This window comes from Leuciscus leuciscus, assembly GCF_965113295.1.
Source record: "Leuciscus leuciscus genome assembly, chromosome: 23".
NCBI classification, from domain to species: Eukaryota; Metazoa; Chordata; class Actinopteri; order Cypriniformes; family Leuciscidae; genus Leuciscus; species Leuciscus leuciscus.
This window is the reverse complement of record NC_138747.1, coordinates 1,616,434-1,642,770: the sequence shown is the minus strand read 5'-3', so window position 1 is coordinate 1,642,770 and position 26,337 is coordinate 1,616,434. Positions and strand designations below refer to the sequence as shown.

General features: G+C 38.6%; 1 protein-coding gene across 2 annotated transcripts in view; it reads left to right on the top strand.

Moving 5' to 3' along the window:
- The window catches only part of eml6 (EMAP like 6), an 89,497-nt gene that overhangs the window by 9,290 nt on the left and 53,870 nt on the right, over positions 1 to 26,337 (top strand). For both annotated transcript variants that reach the window (XM_082155746.1, XM_082155747.1), the window contains 6 exons: positions 11,785 to 11,944; positions 12,860 to 12,958; positions 14,410 to 14,478; positions 15,289 to 15,474; positions 16,986 to 17,121; positions 20,322 to 20,523. In XM_082155746.1, the coding sequence (XP_082011872.1) occupies positions 11,785 to 11,944; positions 12,860 to 12,958; positions 14,410 to 14,478; positions 15,289 to 15,474; positions 16,986 to 17,121; positions 20,322 to 20,523 (852 nt within the window). The remainder of the gene's footprint in view (positions 1 to 11,784; positions 11,945 to 12,859; positions 12,959 to 14,409; positions 14,479 to 15,288; positions 15,475 to 16,985; positions 17,122 to 20,321; positions 20,524 to 26,337) is intronic.

Sequence of the window (26,337 nt, the reverse complement as noted above, 5' to 3'; positions counted from 1 at the left end):
GGCGAGTGTCGGGTCTCCTCTCTGACCCGAACGCTGTGTGATTAGCTGAACGCTTGAGCTCTGAACAGGAGGCAGACACTCCTGATTTACTCTGAGCTCAGATTCGTGTAACCCAGGACTGACATGCTCAAATGTCTTGTCTTGGTTTTGTGTATGCATGATTTTCAGAGCTCATTACGACTAAAACAATCATTTCATTAAAGCTCTTGTCGTTGGAGATGCGTTCATAATTGCATTATTGTAATGAACAGATCCCTGCTCACTCACTGCTTTCTGCAGCACTTAAAAATAGCACTGAATTATTATTTTCTTGAGCAAGTGCATGTGGACATTTTAATTTGATTTTAAGTGATGGGAATTTAAATTAATTTATAACACTGCACCGTTGATGCAGTTTAGACTCTTAATCGAGCTGTTGATTAATTAATTTGACTGTTACAGCTTCATATCAGTAAAGGTGTCTGTTTTATATGGAAGCTTGTTTCCGCAGCAGAACAAAAAATAAAAAAGGTAATTGCGCCTTTTTAAACTCTCAATTCTGACTTTTTTTCTCAGAATTGTGTGATATAAAGTCGCAATTGCGAGTTATAAAGTCAGAATTGTGAGATATAAACTTTTTTTCTCAGAATTGCTTGTTTATATCTTGCAATTCTGACTTTATATCGCAATTCTGACTTTATATCACAATTCTGACTTTATATCACAATTCTGACTATATCAATTCTGACTTTATATCACAATTCTGACTTTATATCACAATTCTGACTATATCAATTCTGACTTTATATCAATTCTGACTTTATATCACAATTCTGACTTTATATCTCGCAATTCTGACTTTATATCAATTCTGACTTTATATCTCGCAATTCTGACTTTATATCAATTCTGACTTTATATCTCGCAATTCTGACTTTATATCAATTCTGACTTTATATCTCGCAATTCTGACTTTATATCTCGCAATTCTGACTTTATATCTCGCAATTCTGACGTTATATCAATTCTGACTTTATATCTCGCAATTCTGACTTTATATCAATTCTGACTTTATATCTCGCAATTCTGACTTTATATCTCGCAATTCTGACTTTATATCTCGCAATTCTGACGTTATATCAATTCTGACTTTATATCAATTCTGACTTTTTATCAATTCTGACTTTATATCAATTCTGACTTTATATCTCACAATTCGGACTTTATATCAAAATTCTGACTTTATATCAATTCTGACTTTATATCACAATTCTGATTTTATATCAATTCTGACTTTATATCACAATTCTGACTTTATATCTCACAATTCTGACTTTATTTCTCACAATTCTGACTTTATATCAATTCGGACTTTATATCAATTCGGACTTTATATCAAAATTCTGACTTTATATCAATTCTGACTTTATATCACAATTCTGACTTTATATCAATTCTGACTTTATATCACAATTCTGATTTTATATCAATTCTGACTTTATATCACAATTCTGACTTTATATCTCACAATTCTGACTTTATTTCTCACAATTCTGACTTTATATCTCACAATTCTGACTTTATATCAGTTCTTCTAAGAAAGAATTCTAAGAAAAAAAGTCAAGACAAAAATATAGCCTGTATATCGTGGCCAAAAATTAAGAATTCGTTCCCTCGTTTTAGAAAATCGTGGCCACGTTGTCTTAAAATCTATAAAATTTATATAAAATTAATATACATTTACTTGAGAAGCAAAATTACTAAAGATATTAAGTGCTGTTTTATGTAAAAATCATCATTGAGAAAAAATATCTGTCAGTGGGGCAAGAAAAATAAACTTCACTTCATTTTAATGCATTTTTCAGAAAACAACTTAATATCTTAAGTCATTTTGCTTCTCCAGCAAATGCATCTTGATTTAAGAGTGTTTAGATGTGTGTGACCCTGGATCACGTCACCAGTCTCGAGTCGCACGGGTATATCTGTGGCAATAGCCAACAATACATTGTATGGGTCAAAATGATCGATTTTTCTTTTATGGCAAAAATCATGAGGATATGAAGTAAAGATCATGATCCATGAAGATATTTAGTAAATTTCCTACCGTAAATATATAAAACATGTATTTGTGTGAGTGAATGCTGCACAATCGCCAACATAAATGAGCAACTTTAAAGGAGATTTTCTCAATGTTTCGATTTTTTTGCATCCTCAGATTCCAGATGTTCAATAGTTGTATCTCGACCAAATATTGTCCTATCCTAACAAACCACACATCAATGGACAGCTTATTTATTCAGGTTTTATATGATGTTTAAATCTCAATTTCAGAAATTGACCCATGTGACTGGTTTTGTGGTCCAGGGTCACATATGTGCTGGAAAGCAGGACAGAAATACTGTCAGTTATTCTTGTAGTTTGGATCTTACTGTATATTATGCTTAAGACTAGTATTTTTTTGTTTAGCATCGCATCAAAAACCTTTGGCTGGTTGCAGGTCTCAGACAGCTGGAATTATTTCTGGCATTTCCGAATGCGCTCTTGTCACGACAGCGGTCAGACGTACCACTTCACTGCACAAAGACTTCAGCACATCTCTCTCTCTCTCTCTCTCTCTCTCTCTCTCGCTCTCTCTCTCTCCATCTCTCTCTCTCTCTCTCTCTCTCTCTCTCTCTCTCTGGCATGCTTATCATCCGCTCTTCATTCTCCCTCTCAGCTTCTTCCCTGTAGGCCGACAGTCACTGGTGTTCATTTGACTGCAGATCCTTCCCAGAATCCTTCAGCTGTTCACTGACTCACAGGGGTCCAGCACTCGGCCCAGAGAGGGTCATGGGTAATCGCCCACAGGCGTCCCGAGACACATGACCATCCGCACACATGCTGACGGAAACATGTCCGGGAAAAGACAAGAAATTACACTGTGCATGAGTATGAAATAGACATTTCTGAGTGAAAATTGTTTCGGAGATTTTTTTCTTCTTCAATTAAACAGAATTGCACAAATAAACACTCAGATAGTTTCACTCTATTTTTTTATGCAATTTATAATTTAAAATCTTTGTATTAATGTGTGTTTTGCGAGCTTCATCTGACTCTATTCCAGCCAAAACATCTGTTCCAAAGCGTTGAGTATTAGATTTTGCTGCGATATCTGATGTTTTTCACACACTCTTTTATCTGGAGTGTGAAAAGCCTTGATTGGATCAATGAGTCGCAGCTGCTGGGCTTTCAGAGCCGCTGAGGTTACAGTCACGGTCAGGGTTTCTTCAGTTTCTCTTTCATCGCTCACACGCTTAATGGAGTTTCACACTTAGGATTCAGAACTTTGTCTTTGTTTTCGGAGTAATGAAAGTAGACACAAACTAGATTCCCTGTGCAAAACTCGTCGTGTTGTGTGTCTTTGATACTGTTGCATAAAACGTGTGAAATGAGTTACATATACGACAAAGCTTCATACATAGTTTTTAGGGGTTTATTGAAATGCAAGAATTAGCAGTAAAATGAATGTGTGAGAAATGTTGGAGTTCATATTGAGATCTCAGGCTTTGATTGAAGATTTGGTTAGACTGTGTTGTTGATATTTGTAACTAAATCTATTAAAAAACATCTTTAATTGAAATAACATGAAAATATAAATATTAGATGAAAATCATAACAAACTGATGGCAATTAGAAATGTTGTCGTGGCAACTAAGTGAACTAATTTTAAGTTGAAGAACTAAAATGATTAAGAAACTGAAATAGCAGTACATTGAAGCTATACAGAAATATGTACAAATAATAATAACAATGATAAAAGAATATAACAAAATTATTCTAATGAAAATATAAAAGCTACTTCAAAATGCCTGGACTGAATTTGTTACAAAGCTATCTCATATAATAACTCAATAGGCCACCCTTACTGATTACTTCTGAGCGTTATCAAGGAGGAGCAGTGGTAATCCTGGAGCTGTGCTGGTGTTGTTAATCCACCCCCTAACTTATTCCTTTTTTTCTTCTTTTTCTTTTTTCTTCTTTTTTTGTACAAGCAAACCCTGGTCTTGTACATAGTTATTTGTGGTCACACTTGTGGACCATGTTCAATCTTGAAAAAATAAATAAATAATCATAAAAAAAAAAAAAGCTACTTCAAAATATTAATAAAAAGTATCATATAAATATTGCTAAAATGACACTGGTTTAAGACAAAACATTTTCCTTCTCTAATGTGATGCATTTCAGAGTAAAAATTATATTCAATGAGGGAAAAGAATTTGATTGGATGGTAAAAATGGGATTTTGTTGCAATTGATGTTTATAAAGTGAATGGGTCAGTTTTAATGTCATTTTGACTATTTAAAGCTCTATATGTAGAATTTGACTTTTTAAAGCTCTATGTAGAATTTGACTTTTAAAAGCTCTATATGTAGAATTTGACTTTTAAAAGCTCTATATGTAGAATTTGACTTTTAAAAGCTCTATATGTAGAATTTGACTTTTAAAAGCTCTATATGTAGAATTTGACCTTTAAAAGCTCTATATGTAGAATTTGACTTTTTAAAGCTCTATGTAGAATTTGACTTTTAAAAGCTCTATATGTAGAATTGGACTTTTAAAAGCTCTATATGTAGAATTTGACTTTTAAAAGCTCTATATGTAGAATTTGACTTTTAAAAGCTCTATATGTAGAATTTGACTTTTAAAGCTCTATGTAGAATTTGACTTTTTAAAGCTCTATGTAGAATTTGACTTTTAAAAGCTCTATATGTAGAATTTGACTTTTAAAGCTCTATGTAGAATTTGACTTTTTAAAGCTCTATGTAGAATTTGACTTTTAAAAGCTCTATATGTAGAATTTGACTTTTTAAAGCTCTATGTAGAATTTGACTTTTAAAAGCTCTATATGTAGAATTTGACTTTTTAAAGCTCTATGTAGAATTTGACTTTTAAAAGCTCTATATGTAGAATTTGACTTTTTAAAGCTCTATGTAGAATTTGACTTTTAAAAGCTCTATATGTAGAATTTGACTTTTTAAAGCTCTATGTAGAATTTGACTTTTAAAAGCTTTATATGTAGAATTTGACTTTTAAAAGCTTTATATGTAGAATTTGACTTTTTAAAGCTCTATATGTAGAATTGGACTTTTTAAAGCTCTATATGTAGAATTGGACTTTTAAAAGCTCTATATGTAGAATTGGACTTTTAAAAGCTCTATATGTAGAATTGGACTTTTAAAAGCTCTATGTAGAATTTGACTTTTAAAAGCTCTATGTAGAATTGGACTTTTTAAACCTCTATATGTAGAATTGGACTTTTAAAAGCTCTATATGTAGAATTTGACTTTTTAAAGCTCTATATGTAGAATTGGACTTTTAAAAGCTCTATATGTAGAATTGGACTTTTAAAAGCTCTATGTAGAATTGGACTTTTTAAACCTCTATATGTAGAATTGGACTTTTAAAAGCTCTATATGTAGAATTGGACTTTTTAAAGCTCTATATGTAGAATTTGACTTTTAAAAGCTTTATATGTAGAATTTGACTTTTTAAAGCTCTATATGTAGAATTGGACTTTTTAAAGCTCTATATGTAGAATTGGACTTTTAAAAGCTCTATATGTAGAATTGGACTTTTAAAAGCTCTATATGTAGAATTGGACTTTTAAAAGCTCTATGTAGAATTTGACTTTTAAAAGCTCTATGTAGAATTGGACTTTTTAAACCTCTATATGTAGAATTGGACTTTTTAAAGCTCTATATGTAGAATTGGACTTTTAAAAGCTCTATGTAGAATTTGACTTTTAAAAGCTCTATATGTAGAATTGGACTTTTTAAAGCTCTATGTAGAATTTGACTTTTAAAAGCTCTATATGTAGAATTGGACTTTTAAAAGCTCTATGTAGAATTTGACTTTTAAAAGCTCTATATGTAGAATTGGACTTTTTAAAGCTCTATGTAGAATTTGACTTTTAAAAGCTCTATATGTAGAATTTGACCTTTAAAAGCTCTATGTAGAATTGGACTTTTTAAAGCTCTATATGTAGAATTTGACCTTTAAAAGCTCTATGTAGAATTGGACTTTTTAAAGCTCTATATGTAGAATTGGACTTTTAAAAGCTCTATATGTAGAATTGGACTTTTAAAAGCTCTATGTAGAATTGGACTTTTTAAAGCTCTATATGTAGAATTGGACTTTTTAAAGCTCTATATGTAGAATTGGACTTTTTAAAGCTCTATATGTAGAATTGGACTTTTTAAAGCTCTATGTAGAATTTGACTTTTAAAAGCTCTATATGTAGAATTGAGAAACCCGTGTTATAGCGCCACCGGTGGCCGTTCAGTGGAACTGCAGCTCTTACTGCTCGTGCTCGCACTCCTTCATCACATATAAGTAAAAATAAATACTTTTACAGTGATTTACTGTTAACGAACATCCCGACGCCGTCCACTGCTGAGAGAGACTTTAGATATGTAAATATGTGCTGATCTTTCCTCTCAATAATAAACACACAGAAATGAGAAAGCATCAGTTCAGAAGCATCTGATCATAGTGTGTGTGTGTTTACATCAGATCTGAGATCATCATGTCGACAGATGAGCTCATTATAATCACACTGTTATGATAGTCTGATTATAAAGTATATTTGAGACTGTAGACTATATAGATCTGACTATGAGACTATAGTTTGAATGAATCCATGACACACATTAACATTACAGTAGAGAACGGCTCGTTCAGAATATTATCCTGAACATTGTATAAGCATTCGTTCGTTTCATGTGTCGTTGAGCGGATACGAGGCTCTCGGGCGTAAACGTCACATGCTTAAGATTTTCCCGGCAAAAACGACCCGAGTCCTTCACATAAACATCAGTCTACAGGCTTTCATAGATAACATAAGGAGTCGGGGAAGATCTCGTTTTTTAAGTGCAAGCTGTTCACACACACTGGCGATAAAAAAGCGATTAATGCATGAAAAGTCTTAAATATCGTCCCTTTAAGCAACAGTCTTGATGATTTAATGTCATTGCTGTCTAGGAGAAGCAATTAAGATATTAAAGCGATCTCATTAGTGATTTTTCTTCGCTGTGGGTTGTTACTTGCACATATGTGGTAACACACACACACACACACACACACACACTCACACACACACACACACACACACACACACACACACACACACACACACACACACACACACACACACACACACACACACACACACACACACACATGGAGGCAGTTTAGCCCTGTTTAGTCAGCCTTTGATCTGTGATTGAGAGGAAACTCCTGCCCCGCTGCCCCTGCTGGGACTGTAGTGAATGTCATGCGCTCTTTTACTGTAAATCACTGTGAATCTGCACTTTGCTCCTGCTATTATCATGCATTATATTTATTAAAGCAATAAACTGACCGAGGCAATGCATGGCAATCCTTTTACCACTGTTATCATTAGGATTATTAACTAAAAATATTAAAAGTATTTTTTCGGTATATCGTAATAATATATATATATATCTTAATAATTAAAGCTATATAGAAATGTAAAAAAAAAAAAACTGTAAAAAAAACAACAAGAGCACATAACTCTACTAAACCTTAAACTAAAATGTAAATAAAACTGGAAATTATAAAAAAATTAAAGCTAAATTAAAATATTAATAAATACTGTAATAGTATATAAATAATAATAAAGAAAATATAGATGAAAAACAAATAAAAAGGTAAAATTACGATAATAAAAAACACTTAAAATTTAAAAGGGTACTAAAATCACAATAATGACAAATAATTAATTCTGTATAGAAATGTTAAAAATATTTGTAAAAATTCTAAAAATAAAAGCTAATTTAAAATAATGATAAATGCTGCAATTGTAAATAAATAATACTAAATTAATTAATAATAACAAATAAAATAAAATAAAATATAGATGAAAAACTAATTAAACAAGGTAAAATTACCATAATGAAAAATAGTAACATTTAAAATGTAAATGAAACAATATAAAAATTACTACAATTTAAAAAGGTGATATTTACTATAACAACAATTAATTAGTTCTATATATAAATGTTACAAATATATATATACAAACTAATTCAAAATAATTATAAATACTGTAATAGCCTATAAATAATACTAAAGTTATTATACTAAAGGGCTCTACTATTGACTGAACTTCCTGTTACAAAATTAAATATGTCAACAGAAACAAATGAGCATTTTCTGTCTTTATTTTGGCTAAATAATTGGGTTGATCTGGCCACATGTGTGTTTGTGTGGCAGCGATCTCACTCTCTGACTCCTGAAGAGCGTCCCTGAGCGCCGTCACCGTGGCAGAGCCGTTGCCTTGGAGAGAGTCAGCTCTGTTCCTCTTTATGATCATCTTCCTGTTGGAGGAGAAGTGAACGGAGAGGCAGTGTTGACAGAAGCACTCGTCTCATATATGCAGGGCTGATCCGGCTGTGGCTTCCTCACACACACACATTCATTTGTGTATTTAGTCACATAATCACACTTTTCTGTGTTCATGTATGGCTCTGGATTAAATGAGATTCATTTAATTCCTTACATTCATCTTTACGTCTCATATTCAGACTTTTGACGCATTTTATTTGGGCCAAGAACTGCCACTTTTTGATTGTTTGTTTGTATTGGTTTACATTTTTTTGGGTGGGCTGGCACATACATCAGAAGATAAAAGAAAAATATTTTTAAGTTCTAAATGATCTGTTCTGTCAAAAAATAATAAGTACTGATATAGTAGAAATATTGTATAATATTTGAATTATTATTGTAATGGATCCACTGGAAGCAAGTGTAAATGAGAACCCAAGACATGGTGTGGCATGAAAACTCAAAAATCTAGACAAGCCCAAGCCCAAGCCCAAGCCCAAGCCCAAGCCCAAGCCCAAGCCCAAGCCCAAGCCCAAGCCCAAGCCCAAGCCCAAGCCCAAGCCCAAGCCCAAGCCCAAGCCGTGGTCTACAGGAAACAATACTTGACCAAGACACATGGCAAACATGAGGGCTTAAATACACAGACTAATGACAAGACAAGGGACACCTGTGAACAATGATCAGACAATTAACCAATGACAAGACACATGGCAGGATCACATGACAAACAGGGAATCACATGACAGACATGGAAACATAACAATGACATGAAATGTGACCAAGACAAGACCAGGGGCATGTTCAAGTTCAAAACGGTGTGCAACGTTTTGCTACGGTTTCCGGGTTGAACGTCATGTTTCCTGGAAGCGGCGTGCACCGGTGTGCAACAGGGTTTGAGATACGTTTTCTCTTGTTTGGTGGGTGTGTCAGAACTGCAGTCCAATCAGCAGCAACATGTATATAAAGCACGCGGTATTAAAGTGAACTCGCACAATGGGTTCAAGGAAAGTAATCTACAAATGTGTTCGATGCAGCTCGGTATACGCAACAACTGAGGATATTAGAAGACATGTTTGTTGTAAGTTTTATTGTAAAAATATAGGATATCAACATAATGATGTAGTTGTTTATATTTGTAGCTTCACTGCAAGTGTATGACATTTGGTACAGAAATAAACAATGGTAATTAAAGGGATACTTCAGGATTTAGCATTAAGCTTTGTATTAGTAGAAAACCTGTAGTATTTTCGAATTACCGTGCTTTCCACCCTCATATCCCCCTGAGAGGAGAGATTTATGTATTTTTTGTCTGGAAAAAAATCCTCCGATGACGCAAAAATCGTCATTTTGCGTCATCTGAGGATTTTCTGTCCAGAGGCTAAAGACTACAGCCAGTAGTAGGAGCTGTCCCGCATGTTTTCAGGCCGCCCATAGAGGGATCTCATTCACAGAATGTACACAGTGTCAGCCGTCTTTCTTTGGAAGCTAAGCTAGCAGGCTCTTGTTCTATGGAGAAAGCTGAGTGGTAGGAGAAATGTGAGTATTAGGGGTTACCATCCTCTTTTTCCCGGGCATGTCCGGTCTTCGAGATCGTCCAAAATGTCCGGCATTCGGCTTTTGCTTTCTGCAGTAGCCATTCATTATTTACATGCACACCTTTTGTTTCAATCTAACTGAATTCATTCCGATTGGTGAATCTGAATGTAGTGTTTACATGAACGCTAAACAAGTGATCGGTTGATGTGCGTTTTAACATTGCTAAGAAAATTCCCGCTCCTCCGTCGCTCATCAGTAATCACGCCACCGGCCTCGCGCCGTTCTCCCGCGCCCCTCAGCCTCGTCCTGCTCGCCGTTCTCCCGCGCCCCTCAGTCTCGTCCTGTTCTCCTGCGGCCCTCAGTCTCGTCCTGTTCTCCTGCGGCCCTCAGTCTCGTCCTGTTCTCCCGCGGCCCTCAGTCTCGTCCTGTTCTCCCGCGCCCCTCAGCCTCGTCCTGTTCTCCCGCGCCCCTCAGCCTCGTCCTGTTCTCCCGCGCCCCTCAGCCTCGTCCTGCTCGCCGTTCTCCCGCGCCCCTCAGCCTCGTCCTGTTCTCCCGCGCCCCTCAGCCTCGTCCTGTTCTCCCGCGCCCCTCAGCCTCGTCCTGCTCGCCGTTCTCCCGCGCCCCTCAGCCTCGTCCTGCTCGCCGTTCTCCCGCGCCCCTCAGTCTCGTCCTGTTCTCCTGCGGCCCTCAGCCTCGTCCTGTTCTCCCGCGCCCCTCAGCCTCGTCCTGTTCTCCCGCGCCCCTCAGCCTCGTCCTGTTCTCCCGCGCCCCTCAGCCTCGTCCTGTTCTCCCGCGCCCCTCAGCCTCGTCCTGCTCGCCACAGTAAACATGATGAATGGCGACTGTAGAACACAAAAGCCGAATCCTGGACATTTTGGGCGATCTCGAAATCCTGGGCAGACTCATCACGGAGACTCACTAGTAGCCTAGCCTTGTTGTTTTCAACAGCGCTCTCTAACCGGGAGGCGTGGCTTGGGAATGGCCTCCTAGGGCAGCGAAGCAAGTGCATTCTGGGAGTTGTTGTCTTTCATCCACATAAGCCAAAAATACATTTTCTGGCTTTTCTCAGTCTAGAAAGCTCCAAATTCAAAAATAATTTCACACTTCTTCTACATAAATTTTAAATACACATTCATCTTTCCAGAGGTGAAGTATCCCTTTAAGTGCTTTTCCTAAAAATTTGAAAGAAAATACAGGGTATTAAAACAGTATGAACTACAAATAAAGTCAGTATGTGAGGCTGAATAGATGTGTTTGAATTAGGTAAGATGTGTGCTTCCATTTCAGTTTCAGCAATCCCTTCACTCGATTGGGATGTTCTCTTTTGTTCTGGGCGGCAAGTGCAGTAACTCGTAATTGTAACATCGGGCATATTTTGTAGTATTAAACACATATTTATACCGACTTCATCAGGCTCAGAAAATTCTTCACAAAGAACACAAAGAATGGCCTTCTCAGCTGCCATAGTTGCAACTCTTGCGTCATCAGAACAGTGTGTTCAACGCTTCACCGTTTCTGTTTAAAAAACGTTGTGCAACGTTTTGTCGGGGCTGAACGCAGCCCAGATCTGCTGCTGATTACTGATGCTGATTGTTGATGCTAGTGCTGATTATTGATGCTTTTGCTGCTGCTGATTATTGATGCTGATTATTAATGCTGATGCTGCAGAGCAAGTATGGTCTTGCTACTGCTAACAGAAACTCAGACCCACTGCTGCTGATGATGATTATTGCTGCTGATGATGATTATTGCTGCTGCATAAATAGACACATAAACCCCGCAGCAGATCTAGGCAGGTGGAGCTGGGGAGGTGGAGGGGTTCAGAGGAAGACTTTCTTTCTTTCTTTCGGTGTAACTCACAGCATGTGTCTCTTGTGTTCTCAGTCTAGCGCTGCATCCGGATAAGATCCAGGTGGCCACAGGTCAGGTCGGGAAGGATCCGTATATCTGTGTGTGGGACTCTTACACACTGACGACGGTGTCCATCCTGAGAGACGTTCACACTCACGGTGTGGCTTGTCTGGCCTTCGACGCCGACGGACAGGTGAGACAAAGCACTCCTGAATCCGTTCATATAAGGAGCTTTCGCACCGGAGGAACCTTTTCATGGTTCCTAGAACTATTGGTGGAAGTTCCCGGTTATTGGCTCGTTCGCACCACAGGAGGGAACGATTTTAGTTCTAGGAGGAACTAATTTACTCCTACTTCAGAGTCGGTCTAAACCAGCGCTATAGGAACTACAGTGACGTTAGTGTTCGCTGATTGGCCGAACACACGTGAAACACCAGCACACGCCATTTTTAAAAAGGCTGTGTAAACACACAGATTATAGCATATATATTTACTCCACAAACTAACTCTACGAAAATGGAAAACAGTGATAGATGAGCCTCTTAATCTTTACACTGAGGAGAAAACCCAACGCAGCTTTGAGGAGACCGAGAGAAACATGATCATGTGTTTCTGCTCAGCAACACTGGACATCAACCACACGCCATACGCTAATAACTCTTCATCACTGTCTACTTTCTGTGTATAACAGTTCTATCTAATAACGTATTAGACAGGAGTGTTAGACAGATCGTAAACTAATGAACAGGGAGAATGCGAGCACTGTGTTCTCAGGCTCTGGCGTTCTCAGCGCCGTCAAAATAAAAGTCACAACAACAAGCGCGGCTTACATCACTTCAGAGTTCCTACGTATGCAACCAGAAAATGTTCCTAGGAGAACCATTAGTTCTCAGGGAACCACCATGATGGCTGGTTACTTCCCGGTGCGAAAGCCCCTATAATGACTTTGCTGGAATACTTGATTCTGATTGGTCAGTTGTGGCATTCTCAGATATTTTTGTATAATGAGACTAACATAATCATTGACCAGTTGAACATGTTTTTTGTCATATTTAGTAACTGCTTCTAACTGCTTATTTTCTCCTGTCATTTGTATTTGAATAATCAGCGTTTAGCTTCGGTGGGACTTGATGCCAAAAACACGGTGTGCGTTTGGGACTGGAAAAAAGGGCGTGTCTTAGCCACCGCCACGGGACATTCTGATAGGGTAAGACAGAACGCACTGACCTTCGGTGCCGATATCAGTCCAGCATTTTATTCATAATGCCAGAAAGATCTAGTGCACAAAGTTTAAAAAACGCATACGGTCCACACATGGTATGACTGTTTCCATAGCAACAGATGCAACACCTCAGTGATGTGAATGGATAACTGTTAAGAGCGTTATGAATAACTTATTGTGTTACGTTACAATACAGAGGAGCATTTCAATGCATGAACTGACAGATAGAGTATGTTTCCTAATCTGAAACACACACACACACACACACACACACACACACTCACTCACTCACACTCACACACCCACACACTCAAACACACACTCACACACACACACACACACACACACAGGCTGAAGGCACAGCTGAGATGACAGAAAAGCTTAGTGAAGATCCACAGACACCAGAAAACTCCCTAAGGTGCCATTAAAACCCTGCAGCTCTGTGTGTGTGTGTGTGTGTGTCTCTGCTGTTCCAGCTCAACAACTGCACTGGCACGACTGCCAAAATCTAAACTGCCGATGGAATATAAAAGCAATTTGTAATTTATATATTTTGCATTTCACATTTATGCATTTGGCTGATGTTTTTATCCAGAGCCACTTACATTGCATTCAAGGTATACAGTATATCAGTTCATGCATTCCCTGCCTGGGATTTAAACACATGAAGCTCTACGGTCTGAGCAACAGGAATGCTTATGTTTATTTGCAGATAATGAATGCCAATAATAAAGAAATCAGACTGTTTGAAAGATAAATGCATAGTTTATAGCTTGTATGCATGCATTGTTCTTATTTTGTACATTAATCCTTTACATTTAAATGTATGCATTTGACAGATGCTTTTATCCAAAGCAACTTGCATCACATTCAATGTGCATAATTTATTAGACTATTTGAAATATAATTGCATAGTTTATTATTGAAAAATATTTGGAAAGAAGAAAAATCATTTTGATTAAAAGGCTTCATGTATTGTTGTTATCATTCATTTAAATGGTTAAATTATAGTGTGTGACTATAATTATTGCTCATACTTATGGTTAGGGATTTTTCAAAACCTTCATACAATACCTAGTGCATCATTGTTTGTGTATTATGCATTCAAGCTGTACAATTTATCAGTATAATAGTGAAGGAATCAGACTATCTAAAGAAAAATGCATAGTTTAAAATTAAGGACAGAAGAAAAATATAGTTGAATAAAAGGCTCCATGCATTGTTCTTATTGTAAATTGTTAAATTATTAGCGAATTGGCAAGCATCTCTGTAATTATTGCTCATGCTTATGGTTAGGGATTTTTCAAAAAGTCATGCAATAACTAGTACATGTTTCTTTGTGCATTGATTTATGATTTTTCTGTGTAATCAAGTTTGGTGCTAATGTTGTGGAGGTGTTGACGTGTTTATTCCTCCTCTTTGTGCTGCGGTTTCAGATCTTTGATATTTCCTGGGACCCGTTTGTGCTGCACAGGCTGGTGAGCTGCGGAGTCAAGCACATTAAAGTGAGTCTAACCCCTGAGACAAGTTCATTCCAACCCAAGATGATTCCTGCGCTCTCGGAAAGAAATAAATGAGGCATCAGCGGAAAGATGCTGTAATTTATTCGTTATTTCCTTTGTTGTTTTTGTCTTTACTGCAGATGCAATGTTTTTCATAGACATCAAAAAATGCATTAACATACTGAAAAACTTAAGGAATAGTACTCTCAAAAGTGAAAATTCTGTCAAATTTAGTTCTCTGCAATATATTTTAAAGAGGTCATATTGTGCCCCAGGCTCTACTAGAACAGGTTTTCCTGCTTGAATGTTGATTATTTTCCTCATATTCTCCATTGTTGCGGCTCCTCTCTTCCCAGTCTGTCAGTAACGCTCTGTTTACTTCCTGTCTCTATGAAGCCCCTCCTTCTGAAAAGCACACTGTGCTCTGATTGGTCGGCTGGAGCAGTGTGTTGTGATTGGTCGAGCGCTTCGAGTGTGTTTGGGAAATGTCCCGCCCCTTACCATAACCATCATTTTCAACACATTGCTAACTAACTAACTCAACCAGGCCCCGCCCCTTTATTCTGCGTATGAAAATGAGGAATATTGTGACATGTTCATTCCCAGAAGAAACTCAAGACTACAATGGAGGCGTTTCAGGAGTTCAGGAACACTGACACTGATATAGAGAAGAACTAAGAGCTTTTTCATGCTCAAACAGCAACATTACACACTAAAGACAGATTAACATGTAACAAAAGCATAATAGGTGCTCTTTAAGTCTTGATATGGTGATTAAAAGTTGTTTTTCAGAAGTTGTCTTTTGTCTCTTAGTTTTGGACATTATGTGGCAATGCATTGACGCCAAAACGAGGGATTTTTGGAAAGACGGGGGACTTGCAAACTATCCTGTGCTTGGCAACGGCGAAAGATGAAGTGACGTATTCAGGAGCTCTTAATGGAGACATTTATGTGTGGAAAGGACTGAATCTGACACGAACTATACAGGCAGCGCACGGAGTGAGTGAAGCTTTTCACACATCACACACCATCTCTCCCACCATGTACACACCAGATGTCAGCTATATGATCGTTCACTGCGGTCAGATGGTCAATGGTCGTTTGCGCCCTGCACCTGCAACATTAGTGAATTCAGCAGCATAATCATTAGTGAAATCAGCAACATTAGTGAAATCAGCAGCATAAACAATAGTGAATTCAGGAACATTAGTGAATTCAGCAGTATAAAAATGAATGAAATCAGCAGCATTAGTGAAATCAGCAACATTAGTGAATTCAGCTGCATAAACAATAGTGAAATCAGCAACATTAGTGAATTCAGTTGCATAAACAATAGTGAAATCAGCAGCATTAGTGAATTCAGCAGCATAAACATTAGTGAAATCAGCAACATTAGTGAATGCAGCAGCATAAACATTAGTGAAATCAGCAACATTAGTGAAATCAGCATCATAAACATTAGTGAAATCAGCAACATTAGTGAATTCAGCACCATTAGTGAATTCAGCAGCATAATCATTAGTGAAATCAGCAACATTAGTGAATTCAGCAACATTAGTGAAATCAGCTACATAAACAGTGAAATCAGCAACATTAGTGAATTCAGCATCATAAACATTAGTGAATTCAGCAACATTAGTGAATTCAGCAGCATAATCATTAGTGAAATCAGCAACATTAGTGAATTCAGCAGCAGAATCATTAGTGAAATCAGCAACATTAGTGAATTCAGCATCATAAACATTAGTAATATCAGCAACATTAGTGAATTCAGCAGCATAAACATTAGTGAAATCAGCAACATTAGTGAATGCAGCAGCATAAACATTAGTGAAATCAGCAACATTAGTGAAATCAGCATCATAAACATTAGTGAAATCAGCAACATTAGTGAATTCAGCAACATTAGTGAATTCAGCAGCATAATCATTAGTGAAATCAGCAACATTAGTGAAATCAGCTACATAAACAGTGAAATCAGCAACATTAGTGAATTCAGCATCATAAACATTAGTGAAATCAGCAACATTAGTGAATTCAGCAACATTAGTGAATTCAGCAGCATAATCATTAGTGAAATCAGCAACATTAGTGAATTCAGCAGCAGAATCATTAGTAATATCAGCAACATTAGTGAATTCAGCAACATTAGTGAATTCAGCAGCATAATCATTAGTGAAATCAGCAACATTAGTGAATTCAGCAGCAGAATCATTAGTGAAATCAGCAACATTAGTGAATTCAGCATCATAAACATTAGTAATATCAGCAACATTAGTGAATTCAGCAGCAGAATCATTAGTGAAATCAGCAACATTAGTGAATTCAGCATCATAAACATTAGTAATATCAGCAACATTAGTGAATTCAGCAGCATAAAAATTAATGAAATCAGCAACATTAGTGAATGCAGCAGCATAAACATTAGTGAAATCAGCAACATTAGTGAATTCGGTGGAATTAGTGTGTCGACGGTTCAGACCTGTTTGTAAACTCTTCTTGTTTCTCAGGCTGGGATCTTCAGCATGCATTCGTGTGAAGAAGGCTTCGCCACCGGTGGGCGTGATGGATGTGTGAGGCTGTGGGATGTGGATTTCAAACCCATCACCAAGATCGACCTCAGGGAGGCAGAACAGGGTTATAAAGGTAAAACATCACTTTAAAGCGAACATATCATGGATTGTGAAGTAGTTTAAAGGATTAGTTCACTTCAGAATAACAAAATAAACATTTATATACTTTTAACCACTAATGCTCGTCTTGCACTAGCTGTGATGCGACACACATTACGTAATCACTTTGAAAGGTGTTTTTAATTTCCCGGGATTCTGTTTTTAATGGTTTAATACATTTTAATGATCAAAAAGGATGTTTAATCAATTGAATTCATAAAACTTTAATAGTTTATTAAAAATGTAACAATATCAGTTCCAAGTTTTGTGTTTCATGATGATTTAATACAAATTTATTATCAAAAACGGTGGTAATCAAATGACTGCTAATTTAACAATTTAATTGATCTTTAATAAAAAATTTTTTTAACTGTTTTCTTTCATTTTTGGCAAACAAATTGCTGCACAACAGAGGTTAACTGTTTAACAACTGTGTGATATTCCTTAAAAAATTATGTTTTCATAAAGGGTATTATTATTATTATTAGTTAAACCAAACTTTTATTTTGATGGGTTGTTGTAAAGATGGGTTGTTTAATATTCCCACATTCACCCTACTGTTCATCTACTAACACAAAGGCCAAATTCCGTGACATTCTGCGTTAATCCTGGATTCTGTGATTCCGTTTGTGTGAATCATGGGGTTTCATGCAACAAACCACAAATGCATCTTCCATAATTGACCATTTTTCAAGGAAATTGCATTCAGTGATCTAGATTACAAATGCAATACCTGATCAATAAAGCAGACGGTTTTAAACAGGAAGAGATTGATTTGACTCCATATGGGAAAGCCAGTCTATAAGGGATCCAGTCACCATGGAAACATCGCCTGCGCTTATACGGCCCGAGTGACAGTGTTTTCAGCGGATGTTAGTCTTCTAGTAATGAAGCCGTCACCGGTTTCCCAGCAGAACACTGTCAGATAATTGGGTGGGATAACAAACGATCAGGTCTGGTCAGTCTGAAACCTCTGCAGATTTAACAAACCTCGCCGAATGCTTCCTGCAGGAAAGAACGTTTCTTTATATGTTTATACTAGACAGCAATAAAGTTGAGCTGAGAGTCTGAGAGAAACACAGCCCAGTAATCTCACATCCCACAATCCCAGCCTGAGATCTCCACATGAACTTAAACATTCTCATCTCTTCACATTCATTTCATATATTTATATACTCCCACTAGACGATGACTATTGACTCGTTTGGGTCTGTTTTAGTTTAAACACGTCCAGTATAGACATAGTTCTCCCAAAGTGTGAATCGAAGGCAAACGATCCACGCTGAGTTTGTTTATTTGACATTTTGCTGGCTTGTCCAATTTAGACTTTGGATATGGCATGTTTTTGAGTTATTCGGCCGTATCGCTTGAGTTTCGGGGGTTTTACACTCAGTTAACGAGCCAATTAAATTCTGCCCTGCTGAAAACACCAGCAAACCACCTTTGAGTGTGAAGCTTGTATTTTCTGCTTATATTAATTGCTCCATGAAAAAAATAATTTGAGTAGTAAGGTGTCTTAACTGGGGTTTTTCCTCGGTGGATAAACTTACTGGTTTAAATTCTATGTGTGGATTTTTCTATTTTTTCTCCTTAGTAAAGGGTTGATTTGATGCAGAAAATGCATCAGATAAAAACACATTGAAAATACCAAAACAGATGAATATTATTTATATAATTTAAAATGACTTTTAATAAATCCCAAAACAGATGAATATTATTTATATAATTTAAAATGACTTTTAATAAATCCCAAAACAGATGAATATTATTTATATAATTTAAAATGACTTTTAATAAATCCCAAAACAGATGAATATTATTAATATAATTTAATATTATTAATATAATTCAAGTCATTTATTTTACAAATGACTAAATATCCCAAAACAGATAAATATTATTTAAATAATTAAATATTATTAATATAAATTAAGTAATTTATTTGACAAATGACTCTAAAAATCCCAAAACAGATGAACGTTATTTATATATTTGAATATCATTAATATATTTTAAGTCATCCATTTTTAAAAATCACTCTAAAAAAATCCTAAAACAGATGAATATTATATACATAATTAAATATCATTAATATAATTCAAGTCATTTATTTTACCCATGACTCTAAAGAAATCCCAAAACAGATGAAAATTGTATATATATTTGAATATCATAAATCTATTTTAAGTCGTCCATTTTTTAAGTCACGTAAAAATAAATCCTAAAACAGATTTATAATATTTATTTAACTGAATATTGTTAATATAATTCAAGTAATTTATTTTACAAATGACTCTAAAATAAAACCACAATATCACAGTATCAAAGATGATCCAGATTTTTCAAATAATTATTTCACATCTGCTTGTATTTGCAAACTGAGGGACACTGAGCTGGTGCTGATCCCAGAATGCTCCTTAAAGCTGGATAAGACGCCCGGACACCAGTATAGCATGGATGTATTTAGGGAAGATGCTATAGAAGTTGTTAAAAATTAAATGTGTCGCCTGCCATGACTAAAGCTACATCACAAATCCCAAACCTCATATTATCTGGTGACCAGATGCATCGTTGAAGAAATCAACTAGCCAGTCTCGACTGTTTCCCGAAACCGTATTATCGCAAATTGGTCATTCAACCTCGTTAGTTAATGATGTCACACATGTGGTGGAGTAATAACTTCTTTTAATTAAACTGTTTGAGATCGAATTAACACTTGATGTTTTGCCATAAATTACAGACTTACATCTGAGGACTATTTCTCATTCTTCTCAGTTATTTCGCTTTATTTCCAGATTCACTGATAGGCTCGTTCTTACACACTAGAGCTCGTTCGCACATGCGCACTCTTCAAAAACGACGCTTTAAATCTCTTGAATGCAAATGACATTTGTATGTATTCTAAATAAAAGACACAGGTTGCACTGAATGTCATCTTGCTTATTTTGCTCAAGATAAGGATTTATTAAGTCCACATGTCATGCAGTCTAGTAACTCTTCATCTAGCCACAGGTCGAGATCTGTCGTTCACACACACAACTTTTAACGAATGTTCGTCGGATCGATGGTTTCGGGAAACACTCGTTGAACTGCTGATAACGACTGAACTTGCGACCATAGTCGGATAACGATGGTTTCGGGAAACACACCCCAGATTGACTCTTTCTCTTCCAGGTCTGTCCATCCGCAGTGTGTGCTGGAGAGCTGACCGGATCCTAGCAGGAACTCAGGACAGCGAGATCTTCGAGGTGATGGTGCGAGAGCGAGATAAGCCACTGTTGATCATGCAGGGTCACTCAGAAGGAGAACTCTGGGCGCTCGACCTGCATCCCAAACAACCTCTGGCCGTCACAGGCAGCGACGATCGATCTGTGCGGTCAGTCCTGTCCTTCTGGAGGATTCACTCTATTACACATCAGCTCACACTGTAGAACAGAGCTAGAAATGTGATGTTTGGGGTTTTCCCTTTTCATTTTCATCTTTCACCATTTCTCTGATAATTTACTTTTCTTCCTTTTTAATTCATTTTTTTTTATTATTATTAAAGCAGAATACAGTTAGACAATACCATCAATACAAAACACATAAGACAGAAAGGATGTACATGTAATTATGTGAAGTGTGTAAAATTGTGTTGAGTATGTGTATATCTCTATTATAAGTTCCCTTTCAAGGGAACTCGCGTTGCGTCGAAATTGACGCTATGGGAACGCATTGCGTGATTGCATCATGAAGCACTTGTAAAATCAGTCCAATGGCGTATAGGCGGGTGACGTCATGGCAGGAAGCTATAAAGCGCACCCAGACCAAACATTGTCAGCTTCTGTGTCTTCAGCAAGCGCTCTCTGTGAAATCTGTCTCTGTCTATTTATTGTTGTTTGTCCTCAAGCATATTATATATCTAGACAGGAATATAATGGCGAGCAAACAGCATTTTGGATCGTGTGTTCCTCCCCGCCCTCGCTTCATTACGAGTGGGGATACACGCGATTTATGTGTTGTTTGTTTGGGAGAAGAGCATGCACGGTCAGCTCTAGTAAAATGGGGCTGACAGTGTTCATTCATAATTCCTGACGTGTAACATATGCACTTCGAGAGTTTTAGCTCTGCTCCTGTTGGCTTTCTTCTCGAGGGAAGAAAGTCGAGAAAGATTCTTTGGCTTGGATTTCGCGTTTGCCGAGGCAGCGCGTAGATTAAGGCTACGGGTCTGCAATAAAGATTCTGTGACTCGATCTCGGATCTCGCGTGTGCTGAGGCAGCGCGTAGATTACGGGGCTGCAATAAGAATCTAATGGCTCAGATCGCGCGTTTGCCGAGGCAGCGCGAAGATTATGAGTCTGCATCTCTGCAATAAGAATCTAGTGGCTCAGATCGCGCGTTTGCCGAGGCAACGTGTAGATTAATAGGTCTGATATATTTATACACACAGGGAACTGAGCAGACGGGAATTTCCTTTTCTCTCTTTCTCTATTATGATTGTTTGCAAACTAATCATGTGTTTGTAGACTATTATTGTGGTTCTTTTTGTTTGAGAATATAATATGAATTTAATTCGGAGAAACTAAATATTTGTCTGGCTTTGAAAGAAGATGTATGAAAATAATATATTCAATTTTTCATCCAGACCAAGTTCTATATCTGATCTCTGAGGAGTTAGATGTCTATATTAATGTAGTATTCAGCCTTTCATCCAGACCGTGTTTACTTGTCTGGTTGATATTGGCTGCATTTAATTTTTGAGAGAATTAAATATGTACTCTTCTGATCTCTGAGGAGTTATGTCTATATTAATATAGTATTCAGCCTTTCATCCAGACCGTTTCTACTTGTCTGGTTGACATTTGGCTGCATTTAATTTTTGAGAAAATTAAATATGTACTTATCTGACCTCTGAGGAGGTAGATTTCGGTATTAATATACTATTCAGCCTTTCATCCAGACCGTGTTGACTTGTCTGGTTGATCTTTGGCTGCATTTAATTCTGAGGAAATAAATGGTGAAATTCCTGGGGGGAAATTAAGAACACCTCACTATATGGAGCCCATTTCCCTTCGATGTCTTTGGGGGGCCGTTCTGCCAACCCCGCCACCTCGTGTGCGTCGGGGCGCAATGGTCTCTGACGAGCCTACATCTCCGTGTCTGCCCGGAAACGTAGCGGCACTGGGATGTTTGCCCCCTCTGATGAGGGTCTCAGAGCAGTCAGTTCGGTTGTTCCCTGCCGGTTCGCCGTACAGGGCACCGAATTGGTCGCTTGAGTAACACCTAGAACAGTCTGGAGAGCCTGGTTCTCTTAGTAGATTTTTTGGCAGTGTGGGAACTTCTGCCAAACATATCTCAACAGAAACAGAGTGTTTGCTCCTGATCCCCCACTAAAGGACTGGGGTTCGGGCTGGCACTCTCAACCACAGCCTTTAAGGAGTAAGACAGATCTGAGGACCATCATTATTTCGAAGAAGGCTGTGGGGAAAATGTCCTGACGCCTGAGGGGTCAGGCCAACGAGGGCAGTCTCCCCCGAAGTAAAGCGGTTAACACCTCATTATACAGTGCCCGCTGCCCTTCGGTGCCCTCAGGGGACCATTATGCTAACCCCGCCACCTTGTGTGTTTCGGGGCGCAGTGGTCTCCGGTGAGCACATATCTCAGGGTCCGCCCGGAAACGTAGTGGTCCTGGGATGCTTGCCCCCTCCGAGGAGGGTCCCAGAGCAGTCAGTTCAGTCGTTCCCTGCCGGTTCGCGTTACAGGACGACGGACTGACTGTTCAACAACAACTAAATCCAGAAGCCGGTCTCGAGAGGCTGGTACCTCTGCTAGAATTTTTGACAGCGTGGAAGATGCTGCCAAATATTTCTTGTTGGGTCCTGCAGACCATAGAAAAGGGTTATCATCGGGTCTCGCCCGCCCAGGTTTATGGGGGTCCTATCCGCCGTGGTGGGCCCCAAGCAGGTTCTGGTAATGGAACAAGAAGTGAAAACCCTGTTGGAGAAAGGGGCCATAGAACATGTACCTCCCTCCAGCAGGGACACCAGTTTTTACAATTGGTATTTCATCGTTCCAAAGAAGGATTGGGGGTTGCGTCCCATTTTGGATCTGAGTGTTCTGAACGAGTCAGTCATTCAGCTAAAGTTCAAAATGTTAACACTGAGACAAATCATGCCACAGATCAGATCCGAGGACTGGTTTGTCACGATAGATCTCAAGGACGCATACTTCCACATTTCCATCCTTCCATATCACAGGAAGTTCCTGAGGTTTGCTTTTGGGGGCAAAGCATACCAATATCGAGTTCTTCGTTCGGCCTAGCACTATCACCCCAAACTTTCACGATCAGTGTCATCAGTTGGCAGTTCGGCATCGAGATGTCGATCTCGCACACAGGAAAGAGTTGCGGTTACGGCTAAACGCCAAAAATAGTGTGCTTTCTCCACTACAGAGGACCACTTTTTCTAGGCGTGGTTGGGACTTAATGTTGATGCAGGCATACCTCTCACCTGCACGCATAAGAGTACATCCTGTCAGCTGTGAAAAGAATAAAGCTAGGCCAGTCACTCACTGTGGAACAGTTTCAGAGACTGTGGGGTCTGATGGCAGCAGTGTCCAACGTGATACCTTTTGGCCTGTTGTACATGAGACCCCTGCAGTGGTGGCTCAGGACCAAAGAGTTTCCCCGAGGGGCAACCCCTTTCACATGATCAGGGTCACGCGGCAATGCTTACGTGCCCTAGTTTATCGCCTATTACAGCCCCATTGACTCCTTGTGCCGATGCATTGACGAAGTCAACAGTTGGATGTGTCAAAACTTTCTTCAATTAAACAAAGACAAAACTGAAGTTATTGCGTTTGGAAACAAAGATGAAGTTCTCAAGGTGAACGCATACCTTCACTCTAGGGGTCAAACAACTAAACATCAAGTCAGGAATCTTGGTGTGACACTAGAGTCAGACCTTAGTTTCAGTAGTCATGTCAAAGCAATAACTAAATCAGCATACTATCATCTGAAAAATATTGCAAGAATTAGATGCTTTGTTTCCAGACAAGACTTAGAGAAACTTGTGCATGCTTTCATCACCAGCAGGGTGGATTATTGTAATGGACTCCTCACTGGCCTTCCCAAAAAGACCATAAGACAGTTGCAGCTCATACAGAACGCTGCCGCTAGGATTCTGAGCAGAACCAGAAAATATGAACATATCACACCAGTCCTCAGGTCTTTACACTGGCTCCCAGTTAGATTTAGGATTGATTTCAAAGTATTATTACTGGTATATAAATCATTCAATGGCCTAGGACCTCAATACATTGCAGATATGCTCACTGAATATAAACCCAACAGATCACTCAGATCATTAGGATCATATCAGCTAGAAATACCAAGGGTTCACTCTAAGCATGGTGAGTCTGCTTTTAGCTATTATGCCAGCCACAGCTGGAACCAGCTTCCAGAAGAGATCAGATGTGCTCCTACAGTGGTCACATTCAAATCCAGACTCAAAACACTTCTGTTTAGCTGTGCATTTACTGAATGAGCACTGTGCCGCTGTTCGTCCGACTGTTTGTACTGTACTGTATTTTACACTCTATTTTTCTAAACTGTTTTAATTATTCTTATTTCTTTTAATTATTTTAATTTCTCCTATGTCAGCAGGGCATTTAGCCCGAAACTGTAAATGCCCACTCAGAAGGTGATAATGTGAAAGTGATTAATGTGGGTTTGAAAGTAGAACAGTATTTAAATGACGATATTAAAGTTTTCGTCTGAGAAAGAATGTGAACGCAGTGCTAAAGTGCTAAAGAAAGTGGAAAGAACGTGTGAGTAAATGAGGGAGAAAAGAAAGTTAAAGGAAAGTTGATAGATGGAAGTCGTAAGAAGATTGAAGGTTAAAAGAAGGTTGAAAGATTTAAGTCTTAAGGGAATCCTTTGAAAGAAAGATCTATAATAAATATTCTTTTTTATTTTTTAAAAGTACTGTATTTTATTTTATTTTTCTAAACTGTTTTAATTATTCTTATTTCTTTTCATTATTTTAATTTCTTCTATGTAAAGCACTTTGAATTGCCATTGTGTATGAAATGTGCTATATAAATAAACTTGCCTTGCCTTGCCTAGTTATGTGGAAGAAGCCTTGGTTCTTGTCCCCAGGATCCTGTGCTGGGTGCTCATTGTCGTCGCTTAACGCTTACGACGGATGCTTCCCTCACGGGCTGGGGCCAATGAGGGCAATCTCCTCTGAAGGGAAGCGGTTAACACCTCGTTATACGGTGCCCGCTGCCCTTCGGTGCCCTCAGGGGACAATTATGCTAACCCCGCCACCTTGTGTGTTTCGGGGCGCAGCGGTCTCCAGCGAGCACATATCTCAGGGTCCACCCGGAAACGTAGTGGTCCTGGGATGCCCGCCCCCTCCAAGGAGGGTTCCAGAGCAGTCAGTTCGATCGTTCCCTGCCGGTTCGCCGTACAGGGCACCGAATTGGTCGCTCGAATAACACCTACACCAGTCTTGAGAGACTGGTTCTCTTAGTAGATTTTTTGGCAGCGTGGGAACTTCTGCCAAACATATCTCAACAGGGGTCTGATGGGGTCTGATGGCAGCAGTGTCCAACGTGATACCTTTTGGCCTGTTGTACATGAGACCCCTGCTGTGGTGGCTCAGGACCAAAGAGTTTCCCCGAGGGGCAACCCCTTTCACATGATCAGGGTCACGCGGCAATGCTTACGTGCCCTAGTTATGTGGAAGAAGCCTTGGTTCTTGTCCCCAGGATCCGGTGCTGGGAGCTCACTTCCCTCACGGGCTGGGGTGCGATCATGGATGGTCGCTCGGTGCCCGTGGACGGGTCACCATCTCACCTGGCACTTAATCACCTGGTGATGATGGCTCAGGCTCTTCATCCCTGGGCACCAGATTCAGGAAGCAGACATCCTGTCGAGGCAGGGGCTGAGGCCCAGGGGAGGGAGACTCCACCCCGAGGTGGTGGAGCTCATATGGACTTGCAGACGTGGCAGTTCAGCATCTGTATATGGTTTCCCTGATAGTTCTACTTCCGGGAGTTCTGGAGAACAGAGTTATGGGAGTATGGGTTTGGCCCCTGAGGGGGCCCAACTCATAGACTCGGGTCTCTCAACTGAGGTTGTTGAGGCCACGATCTCTCTAGAGCTCCCTGCACAGGAAACAAACCGGTTTCCTCCATGGTGCGTTGA